At 36.4% G+C, this 12,062-nt stretch overlaps 2 protein-coding genes across 8 annotated transcripts in view; one reads left to right on the plus strand and one right to left on the minus strand.

Annotated features, from left to right (window-relative positions):
* Window positions 1–12,062, plus strand: part of LOC135831202 (uncharacterized) — a 572,431-nt gene that overhangs the window by 401,693 nt on the left and 158,676 nt on the right. The window lies entirely within an intron of this gene.
* LOC135831192 (probable chitinase 10) overlaps window positions 1–12,062 on the minus strand; it is a 48,443-nt gene that overhangs the window by 1,389 nt on the left and 34,992 nt on the right. For both annotated transcript variants that reach the window (XM_065343498.1, XM_065343497.1), the window contains exons 23-35: window positions 7,655–8,015; window positions 7,211–7,344; window positions 6,873–7,084; window positions 6,659–6,794; window positions 6,447–6,589; window positions 5,298–5,483; window positions 5,002–5,195; window positions 4,592–4,886; window positions 4,321–4,471; window positions 728–910; window positions 447–658; window positions 221–356; window positions 3–145 (exon numbers count right to left, since the gene is read on the minus strand). In XM_065343498.1, the coding sequence (XP_065199570.1) occupies window positions 3–145; window positions 221–356; window positions 447–658; window positions 728–910; window positions 4,321–4,471; window positions 4,592–4,886; window positions 5,002–5,195; window positions 5,298–5,483; window positions 6,447–6,589; window positions 6,659–6,794; window positions 6,873–7,084; window positions 7,211–7,344; window positions 7,655–8,015 (2,486 nt within the window). The remainder of the gene's footprint in view (window positions 1–2; window positions 146–220; window positions 357–446; window positions 659–727; window positions 911–4,320; window positions 4,472–4,591; window positions 4,887–5,001; window positions 5,196–5,297; window positions 5,484–6,446; window positions 6,590–6,658; window positions 6,795–6,872; window positions 7,085–7,210; window positions 7,345–7,654; window positions 8,016–12,062) is intronic.

Raw genomic sequence — 12,062 nt, forward strand, 5'->3', positions numbered from 1 at the left:
ACCACGTTCATTCGATCAGGCGTATTGTGGTTCTGCTCGAAAAGAGGCGCTATATGATTGGTTTTGCTTTCCCAGTACCCGTGATAGTCGTATGCCATCAAAGACAGCCAGTCAACGTATGTGCTGATGGCCGCCACATCGTAAGCTGCGATCCCAAAAATTACACAATTACACATTAGCATTTTAGCTTTAACGAACCTTACTCGATATTCGAACTTACCTCGTTCGATAATATCGCGACTTGGCGAAACAGCTGCAGATAGTAACAAATCGTGTTTGCTGAATGCTTCCTTCAGGTCGCGCAACAACGCCGTGAAACCTTCCCTATCCGAATCTGGTCCTTTATCACAATTTACCTGCAGAGCAAAACATTTACGAATAAGTTCAAGGAATTGGTCTGGAAAGCGAGGAAATCAATAGGTATAGGCAGCTATATAGGCACTTACTTGCCAACACTTGGGAAATTCCCAATCCACTTCGAGACCATCGAATTCATTATCTTTTAAAAATTTGACCGCGTGTTTGACGAAATGAGATCTGACGGAGCGACTATTCACCATGACGCTGTACTTGTTGTCCAGCGAGTCGTACCAGCCACCGATGGCCAGCATTATCTTGACGCCCGTCTCCTTTAGCACACGTACCCTCTTGAAGAATTCTGTAAATCACACGTGTAAATAAGCAAATGCTCGTAAACTGCCAATTACCCACTCTCATGCGTACCAACCTCGATCCAATCTGGCGAACGTTTCATTCGAGCCGATAGTCAATGTTTTCGGATTCAATACGGCGAAAGCGTATACCAAATGGGTGCACATACGCGAGTCTAACGCTTGCAACGGAAACAATTGGTTATTGTATCTGTACGCCGACCAATTGGTTAAATAGCAAACTACTTTGTATTTGGATGCTAAACGTTCAAAAACAAAACAAAACAAAACAAAAACGTCAATCGTATAATCGAAAGTGAAAAGAATTTTGAATCTTTTCAATAGATAGGTACTACCTTTTTATCGAAAAATGATTTTAAAAATTGCAATTTTTGCCCAAAAGTGGCCATTGAGATTCCTAAATTGTAAAAATCCAAAAATGCAGGTCACCTAAAAGTACCCAAAAGTGGCCACTTGAAAAATAATGATCAAAATTTCACAGAGTTGACCTAGAAAGCTGAAAGTTGGACCCCATTTTGGATCCACCGAATCAATTAGAAACGGTTTCAAACTGTTTTGAGCACTTCTGAATCCTCCAGCTAATTTTAAAATGTTGAAATTTCTGCAAAATTCTATCTAAAGAAGTGGAGGTGATTTCAAGCCATTCCAGAACCACCAGCGATATTTTGGAAATTCCAGATTTTACGTCAACTGTAGGTACGTACCTATAAATCAACTTCAGCTACAGCCTGTATGAGCATGATAGGTGCTGACTCCTGACTCACTTGAAAGGACGAAACTAAAGGTGTTGGGGAGGGGGAAGGGGGTTGTGCAACCGAAAATTTTCCGACTAATATGAGAAAAAAATACAAAATTTCGCCGAATAAAATGAAAGGTGAGAAAACAATTTTGTCAGTTGGCGTTGTAGGTCCTAGATAGATCTTCTTATAGCCTATCGTGTCTTATAAACATTTTTCCTTTTCCCTGTTCAATTTTTAGAAGCCTCAAGTGTGGAATTTTTTTATTTTGTAAACAAGAAACCAATTAACCCGATTGTAGCGAGAGCAAAAGCTTTCAAAAATTCATATTTTGGTAGGTGAAAACAAAATGTTTTTTATGGGAAGAGTTAGATTTTTTCGGTTTCAAAATTATAGATTTTAAATGATGATTTTTTTTTGGAAAATCCGAGTTTGAAAAAAATCATCAAACAGGCCTGAAAAAACTGCAGAAGGCAAAAGCTTACAAAAATTCGTATTTTGATAGGTGAATGAGCTTTGTTATTTTTATGTGAGAAGTTTTATTTTTTCGGGTTCAAAATTTTAGGATTTGAATGACGATTTTTTTAAAGACATTCCAACTTCTAAATTAGAAGAGCAAACAGATCCGAACAAACTGAAGGCAAAATCTTTTGAAAATTAGTATTTTGATAGGTAAAAAAAAATTTTTTATGTGAGGAGTTTGATTTTTTTCCCTCAACATTTCAGAATTTGAATGATTTTTTTTTTTTAGAAATTCCTATTTCGAAAAAGAAAAGCAAACATGCCCGAATAAAGTGAGGGCAAAATATTGTGAAAATTTGAGTTTCGAGAAGTAAAAAAAACGTTTACTTTTTATGAGAGAAGTTTATTTTTTGATATAAACATTTTTTTGAGTGTAAATAATAAATTTATGTAGAGAAAAAAGAAAAAACCAATACGCCTGAGGACCGAAGTTTTCAAAGATCTATCATTCAATAAGTAAATTATTGGGTATTTTTTTAGAAGAACTTGATTTATCCACATTTGACATTTTTGAAAATTGAGTAGGTAGTACGTACAGATAATATTCAGAAACAGAAAAATTGAATACGTATTTAGCCCGAGAAAAGCGAGGGAAAAAACCCTTAAAAATGTGTTGGTAATTCTGAGGCGTTTTTTCGAACTTTGATGGAGATTGGAAAAAAGTCATGGTCAAATGACTTTAATGAGAAGCAGGAAAAATTTCAAATTTTTTGGTCAACGTTTCACCCCTCTTCCCAGCTTGAGATCAAAGTTTCCAAAAATTGAAAATTTTTTGTGTGTCAAAATTTTTTTTTTTGATTCACTTGGAAAAAATGAATTAAAAATTTTTCTAATGGCCTAAAATCGATCATATGCAAGGCAAACGACATCAGAAGAACATCTTGACTATTTTTCAAAAAAAAAAAAAAAAAAAAAAAAAATGGAACAATTGAATTTTGAAAGCTTTGGGCTCGAGCCGGAAAGGGTCAAATATGTATTGAGCTAAAAATCCAGAATTTTTTCTGCGTCTTATTAAAGTCATTTGGTCATGATTTTTTGTTAGGCTCTATTTTACCTGAAGTACCTACAATGAAATAAGATTCACGATCGATCAAAATATTTTAATTTCATATGATCGGAAAATGAGTAGTTTCCTAGCCAGTTTTGCGGTTGGAAAATACGTCTTTAACGCAGCCATCTAAACATGTGCGGAAAGCAGTTACTTTCCTCCCTCGGGAGGAAAGTAACCGTTTTCTGCACATGTTTACAAATTGGAAATTAACAATTTTTTAAAATTTCAGCACTTATTTTCCTCTCATATGAAATTAAAATAGTATACGCGACAGGATTGGACAGTAACGCAATTAACTTGTGCGATTTAAGTCGCTCGGCTTCGCCTCGCTCCTTAAACTTCGCACTCGTTAATCGCATACTTTCCGCTCCTGTCACGTAATGTACTATTTGTTTGAGATTGTTTTTTAAAAAATTTTTCAATCAAAAAAAGGACACGATATAAAAATGTTCTCCCATAAATTTGAGAAATTAGAGATCTTAGGATACGAATTGGGCATTCACTTTTCGCGCAGGTCTCCTCCTTCCCCTCTAACAATAATTATCTCCAAAACCGCAAATTTACGCTTGATTTGGAGTTTAATTTCGTGCTCAGCAACCTCAAATTCGTCTGAAAAAATTACCTATGAAAACGCATATTTTCAAGAGTAGATATTCAGTTCAAATTTCAGTCTAAAAGGGTGAATCGCGAGGGAACTGCGGGCTGTAGTTAAAATCTGTCCACGGAAATGAAATCGCCGTGTCAAACTCCCCCCTCCCCGCCAAACAAGTTTGTCATTCAATTTCAAGCGATGCTTCCGTTTGTCTTTGTTGCTCGTATTTACGGCAAACTGGTTATGCAATTTTATTAACGCCGGAGTTATTGCGATGCGTATACGCTGTTTTGCAGGTTGTGCATTTTCTCAAATCGAAATACGTGTTGGACGAGCGGTTTTAATAATTTTACTTACTTACGTACTCGCAATTTTTGCCAAATCCAATTGAAATTTCATTTGAGCGTGATGCAGTGATTTCAATTCTTTTACTCGTTTTAAAAAACAGGCTTCAATCATGTTTCATGCAATTTTTTGCTCAATTTTAACGATTTACTGCGATTTTAGTGTTTTACTCGCCCTCCTTGCTACATTTTGTCGAATTTTACCGGGATTTTCATCAATTTTTAATCATTTTTAGTGATTGTAATACTGTTGTTTTTTTTGTACTTTTGTACGTAATTAAAAAACGTTCTAAAAAACGTCGTATTTTCGGACAGGAAATTCGATTTGATTTTTATCTGTTCCAAAAATGAGTCTTTTTCAAAACATTACCGTACCTACAGATCGTACAACAGTCCTACTTACCAACATTGCTGCTGCCCACCGCCGTCGTCTTATTAGGTGGCACGTTAGCTGCGACTTGTTTCTGTAAATTACTCAAAAAGTATTCTTCAGCGTACTTCATAATGGACGGCTTACAGTTAGCATTTTCTGGCCAATCGCATATGTTTCTTTTCTGAAAAGGAAGGAAACGAATCAAAACACTAGACATTGGTTCATCGATTCTCTTGACCATTGATCTCACAGTCACAACGAGTAATGTACATATTTACACTTATGTCTGTATTATACGAACCTCGTTAAAATGTAAACCATTGGCGCAAGATTGCTCTTGTTTGTAAACGCCGAACGAGCAAATGAGATATTTGGAGCAATCAGTGGGATGTTTTTTAATCTGGCCATGTTGGCAGGTCTCGTACCGCCATTCGTCACCGACGCCTTGTAATTCGATAGCCTCGTTTTCGTAGAATAATTTAGTCTCTATTCGCGAATTCGACTCTAGATAGCATTCGGGAATAGTGTCTGTGAACTTTCGCAGTACTTTGTTTATAGTCTTGAGCAGCGGATACGAGCCGCAATTGCAAACACCCCTTCATCACCAAACAAACACAAACAAATGAATAAAATGAAAAAATATCGAACCAATTAACGCACGTGACACGTGTCATCTTAATTGAGGTCCAATTGAATGAAACGAATGCTTACTTGAAGTCGTCCAAATCTAAAGCCCAAATCATGGCGCCTCCTAAATTATTGTAGAAAACGTATTGCGACTTGTGTTTGATCATGGCTTGGTCGTCAAAACCGACCCATTGATTTCCGCGTTTCGCGTACGGTCCCATTCTACCTTCTACGTCGTATTCCACTTGCCATCCTTTCCGCAGTATTCTTTCGCAAATCTACACAACAGAGCACAGTGTAACCAAATGAGTACTTTGGAGGTTAAATAGCTACGAGTACCTATGTAGATGGCTGAATAAATATTCGACTATGGTTCATACCTCGTAGTAAGCGAGGAAACCTCTGGCTCTGGTGCTTTCTCCAGCTTCGCCGCCACCGTATGCTTTTGAATTAAGCGTATCGTTTTTCTGACTAGCCAGCGTGAATGATTGACCGTACATCGGCATTCCCATTATGATTTTCTTTCTATCGGCTCCTTTGTCTACCCAATAATGAATGCTGAAGTTCTGTTCAATTAAAGATGTCAGTCAAAAAAAAAAAATAATAGAGTGATGTCTTCGATAAGTACACCCAAAAAAAAAAATGCCATTGAGTCTTCATTTTTTTCCTGATGATTTCCGAAAATTCCTATTTTTTGGCCAAACATCATTTAACAAAGGTTGCGAAAAAGTATCATTTTTTGTCAATAATTGCCAAATGTCAGTTTTACTTTTTTCCGGAAATTTTTGAAAATTTCAACAATAACACTCACTTTTTGAAGAATTTCACTTTTTTTCAAAAATAATTATAGAGTCCCGCTTTTTAGCCAAAAATTGCCAAAAATTATCATTTTTTTGCAAATGTTTTCTGGAAAGTCCAGTTTTTTGATAAAATTTTTAAAATCTTGCTTTTCGACCAAAATTGTAACAAAATCTCATTTTTCAAAATTGGCCCATATTGTTAAAATGGTACTTTATATTTCCAAAAACCCCAAAAATTCTCACTTTTTTTCAAAAATTGTGCAAGTTTTGATTTTTTGCCACAAATCGCCAAGTAGTGCGATTTTTTTGCCAATAACTCTCAAAAAGTTCTACTTGTTGCTAAAATTGTCAAAGTCTTGCTTTTTGTCAAAAATTGAAAAAAATTGTCCCTTTCTAATAAAATTACAAAAATCGTCGTTTTTTTCAAAAAACTCCAAAAATCTCACTTTTTTGCCAGATGTTTTTAAAAAGCCTTTCCTTTGGTTAAAATTGTCCAAGTCTCGCTTTATTTGCACAAAAATGGACTCTATTACCATAAATTGCAAAAATTCTCACTTTGTTGCCAAAATTCGTCAAAAAGCCTCTTTTTTATCGGAAAGTTTCAAAAAAATTCAACTTTTTAAAATTTAAAATCAGAACATTATTTTAAAATGTCGTGCTAGATTTTTGTTACTTTTTTAGTTACTAAAGTTACTTTTTTTTGGAAATAATTATTGTATTTTTTCGTACCGCATTGAATGTTTTATCTGCATCATCCGGATGAACGTACATTGGTGCAACGTGGCCGGTCACTTCGTCCCATTGGCCATGGTAATCGTAGCACATCACCGATATCCAGTCCAACTTGTTGGATAACAACGGCACATCGTAACCTGAAACCAACCAAAATCTCCCATAGACACTTACTTACTAAAGCCATGCAGACAGTCGAGCTAGCTCACCTTCGTCGATGACTTTTTTATTAGGAGATACAGCCGCGCTAAGAAGCAAACCATGCGGATTGAACGCTTCTCTCAGTTCGCTGATGAAATCGGAAAAGGCCTTTTTATCGCTGGATGGACCTAACTTGCAGTTTACCTAAAATCAAATCCGAATTCGAACGATTTGCTGGGTGTACTTTAGACATGTATCTACTAAATGTGGTTGTTGACCTACCTGCCAACATTTTGGATACTCCCAATCTACATCTAAGCCGTCGAAATTGTATTTTTTCAAAAACTGTACCACGTGCGATATGAACTTGTCTCTGGCTTGTTTGCTGTTCACCAAACGACTATACTTGTTTCCGGCCGAATCGTTCCATCCTCCGATAGCTAACAGCACTTTGATGCCTCTATTCTTCAGCGCCACTACCTTTTCGTAGAATCCTTGCAAATGGAAAATTAAACGTCAAGTCATTTAGATTGCTCGCAAAGAGATGTTCGGCAATCAAATGTCGACCTTGTAATTATTTTTACATCTACAAAATACGATTACGAGCTTATTGTACTTACGGTTATCGAGATCGGCCCAAGTGTCATGAGGTTTAATCTGCAACTTATTCGAATCTAAGACTGCAAACGCGTATATTATATGGGTACACAGATCGGCGTCGATATCGTTGATAAGGTATTTGCCATTTCCTTGCCTGTCAACCAACAATAATGACTTAATTTTTTGCCCCAACTGAATTAAAGCCTCTGGAGAAATATTCAACGCTGGAAATAATTCCAGAATGGCTCGAAATCGCGAAATTTGTGTTGAGGGAGGTAGGGGTGGGGTTACTCAAGACTTAAGATGCAGCCATTTTTGCAACTTCCAACAATTTTTCCAAAATTAAAAAAAAATTCCTTCAAAAATTCTCAATTTGAAATTTTTAAAAATTCACGAAATATCAATTTGGGCAGCTGAAATTTTAGTTATGAGAATTTCAGATCATACTATATGTATGTACTTACCGATACCAAGCCCAATTCGTGAAATAACACACGATTTTGAAATCATCCTGCTGGCCGTTGTTATTCTGAGGGAAACCAGTCGTCGTCGGAGAAGACCAAGGCGTGATCGTAGTTGAGGTGCTGGGCTGTGTAGAATAAGATGGAGACGTGGTCGTCGATGTCGACGTCGTACTAGTTTCGCTACTCCATGTCCAAGAGGGCGATGATTTTGTACTCGTAGATGTCGGTGACGATGTGGTCGGTTTTTCAGACCAGGTATGGTGTTCGCCTTGCGATGAAGAAGGTGGCGATGGTGGTTGCGACCAAGCTGTGCTGGTACTAGGCGTTGTACCAACTTCATTACCACCACCCGCACCCGCCACTAAAAAATAAAATAAGTAAACAAAATAAATACCTTTTCTGAAGCATATGAACTTGAGCTAGGTACCAAAGTTTTAAAATTTACTAGACCAATTTTTCTTTTGATTCAAATAAATTATTTTTTTTGGGAGGGGGATTGAAATTGGACACATTTAAAATACATAGGCAAGGTACCTGTTGTAAGGATTTTGTTAGAATTTGAATAATTTTCAATTATTTTTTTTTTTTGGTGTTTATAATTGCAGAATTATTACACCCCTGAAGAAAGGGGTTTAGATTTGGTTTATTGGGTTGATGTTTGTTAGTAGAGTTATTTTTGGATTTCAGAAGAGTTGTAAGGGATAGTCATTGAATTTGGGTTTATTTGGAGAGATAGTCTTGTTTGTTGTAATTTAGGACAGGTGAATTAGTAAATGTTGGATGGATGTAGGTTCATTTTCACAGAATTGACAGGGGGGTTTCAGAATTTTTTGTTAGAGATGGTTGTGTGTGATTTTAGAGTGACCTATTCGTAGACGGGTTATAATTATTTCTTCTCTTCTGTTTAGGTGATCAGGGTTCTTCCAGGGGTAGATTGTTTTTTTGTGTTGAAAGAGTTTGTTTGATGTCTGTGAGGACCAGACGTTTTGCATTTAGTGTGAATATTTTGTGTAAAGAAGGATTTTATATCGTTAGGGGTGAAAATGGTGAAGGGTGGGGGGTTGGTGGCTGATTTTGCATAGGTGTCAACAATTTCATTTCCTTCAATGCCGACATGACTAGGAGTATACATAAGGTTGATGGTGTGGTTTGAATTTTGGAGATCTGGCAGAATTTTGTGTGTATTTCGAACAGTAGGGTGTTCTGAAAAAATGTTTTGTATGGAGATCAAGGAGCTAAGAGAGTCACTTTGTATCAAATTTTGTTTTCAAGCTGTGTGGTGGATACTGGATATGTTCAAATGACAATAGTGAATTGCAAAAGGTTCAGAAGTATATATATATATATACTGAAGAGACCTCATGAATTTTGAAATTGAAAATTTTTTCATTTAATGAGAAAGAATAAATGCAGTATGTAAGTTAGAGATTTTAGAACCATCAGTAAAGCATAAATTGAATTCTGTGTAGTTTGATATTAGTTCCAGATAATGGCTTTTAATTTCTAATGAGGAATGTTTTTTTTTTTTGGATTGAAATTACCTAATTCAACTTTTTTTGGGGTTATTAAAATGAATTCAAGTTTTCAATTCATTTTTTTTGAAGTAAGTAATTCAAATACATACTTGAAATGAATTGAATTATTAATTTAAATTTTTTGAAATTTTTAAAAAGATCAATTTTTTTCAAGTCACATTTTTGGCAAACGTTACTAAAATTCAATCATTTTTTGGTAATTTATAGTGATTTTTTGATACTTTATGTAAGTATTATATTCTCTCATGATTTTAACTTGTTTTTATTAGGTACAGCTTTATTTCAATTCTCGACATTTTTTATAGAAATTTCACCCCTGTTTAGTCATTTTCAGTGATTTTAATGATTTTTTTACTCGTACTTTATTCTGACGCGTTTTTAAAAGGCTTTCATTCGTTTTGGACCACTTCAATTGCTTTTAGTAGGGGGGGGGGATTTAGGTGATTTTAATGCTTTTTTAAAAGTGTTTTGAGATCATTTTAATGCGTTTAGAATACTTTTCCGAAGCATTTTGGAAACATTTTCCTAAATTGTCAAGACGTTAGGAGTCTTTGGAATTTTTAGTGTGCTACGCACACTATTTTTTTTAGTGATTTTAATCTTTTTTTAGACAAAGCGCGAAAAAACTGTATTGTAGGTAATTGTTTTTGACCATTTTTTATCAATTCAATTCAATTCAACAATTTCAACGTATATTCAATTGGCAAATATAATTTGAGGGGTTCCATGGAAAAAGAGCCTTAGTCAATTTTTTTTGGTTTTTTTAATTTTTACAATTCTGAATGTATTTAAAATTATTTTTTTAACTAATTGCACCATACTCAGTGATATTGAAGTGTTCTTCCACGAAAAAAAAAAACGAATTGGAAAATGTTTGCTTATTAAAAAAAATTTCAAGTTTATTGAACTTGTAAAAATTGGTAAAAAAATTTACCAATTCCCCTTTTCCATGAAACTCCTAATTTCTAATACGCCATTATAGAATATTTTTCAGCATGTAAGAAGGTTTCTCAATTTTCTGAAATATTTTATCATTTTAAATTGATTTTTGAAAAAATAAAATAAAATAAGGCCTCAATTATTCATTCATTTATTTTTTTAGTGATGGGGCCCTCCTTGAAACTCTATTTAGGGCTCTTTTTCAGAGAACTGTTTCCACAATAGTCAAGTCATGAATACTTTCAATAATTAGAAGAAGCCCATTTTTCATTGAGGCTCACTTGGTTACTGCCCTTTTCGTCTACGTTAAATCCACCTAATTTTTTTTTTTTTTTTTTTTTGAGAAAAGAGCGAGTAACTATTTTGCCAATTTCCTACTCGTATTTATTGCACAACTAAAGTAGCAAATGCACTGCCGCAGTCGACAGTCCGCTCTTTAAATCAGCTTGCCCTGCGAGCCCATTTAGAATAATTTTGATTTTTGTTCACTTTCATCGTGATGCCCCTGCGTACCTAGTAAAAATAAGATGAAGCGCATGTGAACGCAGGATACTGGACGCTGAACTCTTGATGCTCAAGCCCTGAGGGTTGCAAGTTCCTCAATCTAATTGTTTTTAATCGGTGTTAGATCTTCAAGGTCGGCATTGATGACACTACCGTTTGCTTCACGCTACATCCGCCGTACTTCTAGGTTCTCGACACGCGGAAGCACAAAACCGATAAAAAAATTACTCGCAATATCACATTCAGAGTAGGTATATAAGGTAGATAGGTTGGTGGTCCGTTTATAAAGCCATCAAAAAAACAAAACGAAACTAAAATCGAGCTAGGTGCGTCGTAAGGTGCAAACAAATCGAAAAAATGAGAAGCGCGCAAAATTTCAGCACGCGCGAAAACAGACACCAATAAACCTAAACAAATAAAAATCGAGCAAACAGACGCGAGCGTACGCGTAGCATTTATCGATCACGATCGCATTTATCGTTTATTCGCCGGTATCGATCAAACAATAACGCTATACTCGCGCATCAGTCGCGTGTTTTATACGACTCTTCACACCGCGTTCCGGCCAATCGTTGGTGTAAAAGAAAGAAAGAAAAAAATAAACAATAAAACCAACAAAGAAACCAATACTAGGTCCAAGAAGAAAAAAAAATTAAAAATACGAAAGGACGAGAAAAAAAAATAGGCGGAAAAAAACAACGGAAAAATAGAAAAATACCGGTAAACAGAGATACCGATGGAGAGACGAAAACAAAAAAATTGTTGGCGCGACAACGACGAAGGCAGAAGGCACCCGCGGTTAATGACTCGATCAGATTTGGCGTGATGCGAAGATGCTGCAGAGCGTCAGACGCTTATATCTCGCCACGGGCGCCGCCTCCGCCGGCCAGCCGGCCGGCCGGTCGCCGAAATAACACGTCGGGCGACTCGCGTGTGTACTCGTAATACAAATGCCTTCCTCACTGGAGCTGGACGCGTGAAAATATACCTACTCGATGCCAATGCCAGTGCCATTTGCTGGCTATATAGCGATAAGTGCCAGAGTGTAGGTATAATGGCAAGCGCGAGAGTCATCGTCATCGTAATTTAAATATGTCAACGATCGCATCGCCGCGCCGCGCATTCAATGGCCAAAGTAGCCGATGGGCATTGAGGCAAGGTCGCGAACGCGAATGCAAACGACAGATCTAAACATCTCCGAGGAACCGGTTACGTGGTCGCATCTCGCATCGCAGCTCTAGCTACATCTCTAGTTGTTGTCGTCGTCGTCCTCCTCATCTTCATCATCATCATCTTCATCTCTATCTTCATTATCGCCATTATCATTATCCGCGAGTCATCTCACTAGTCGTTATAATCACGCGCACGACCAGTCCCCTCGCTCCACCGATGTCGTTGGAATGCACTTTCCTCTCTATCGAGTTTCAGTA

The sequence above is a fragment of the Planococcus citri genome, chromosome 1 (genome assembly GCF_950023065.1).
Source record: "Planococcus citri chromosome 1, ihPlaCitr1.1, whole genome shotgun sequence".
Taxonomy (NCBI): Eukaryota; Metazoa; Arthropoda; class Insecta; order Hemiptera; family Pseudococcidae; genus Planococcus; species Planococcus citri.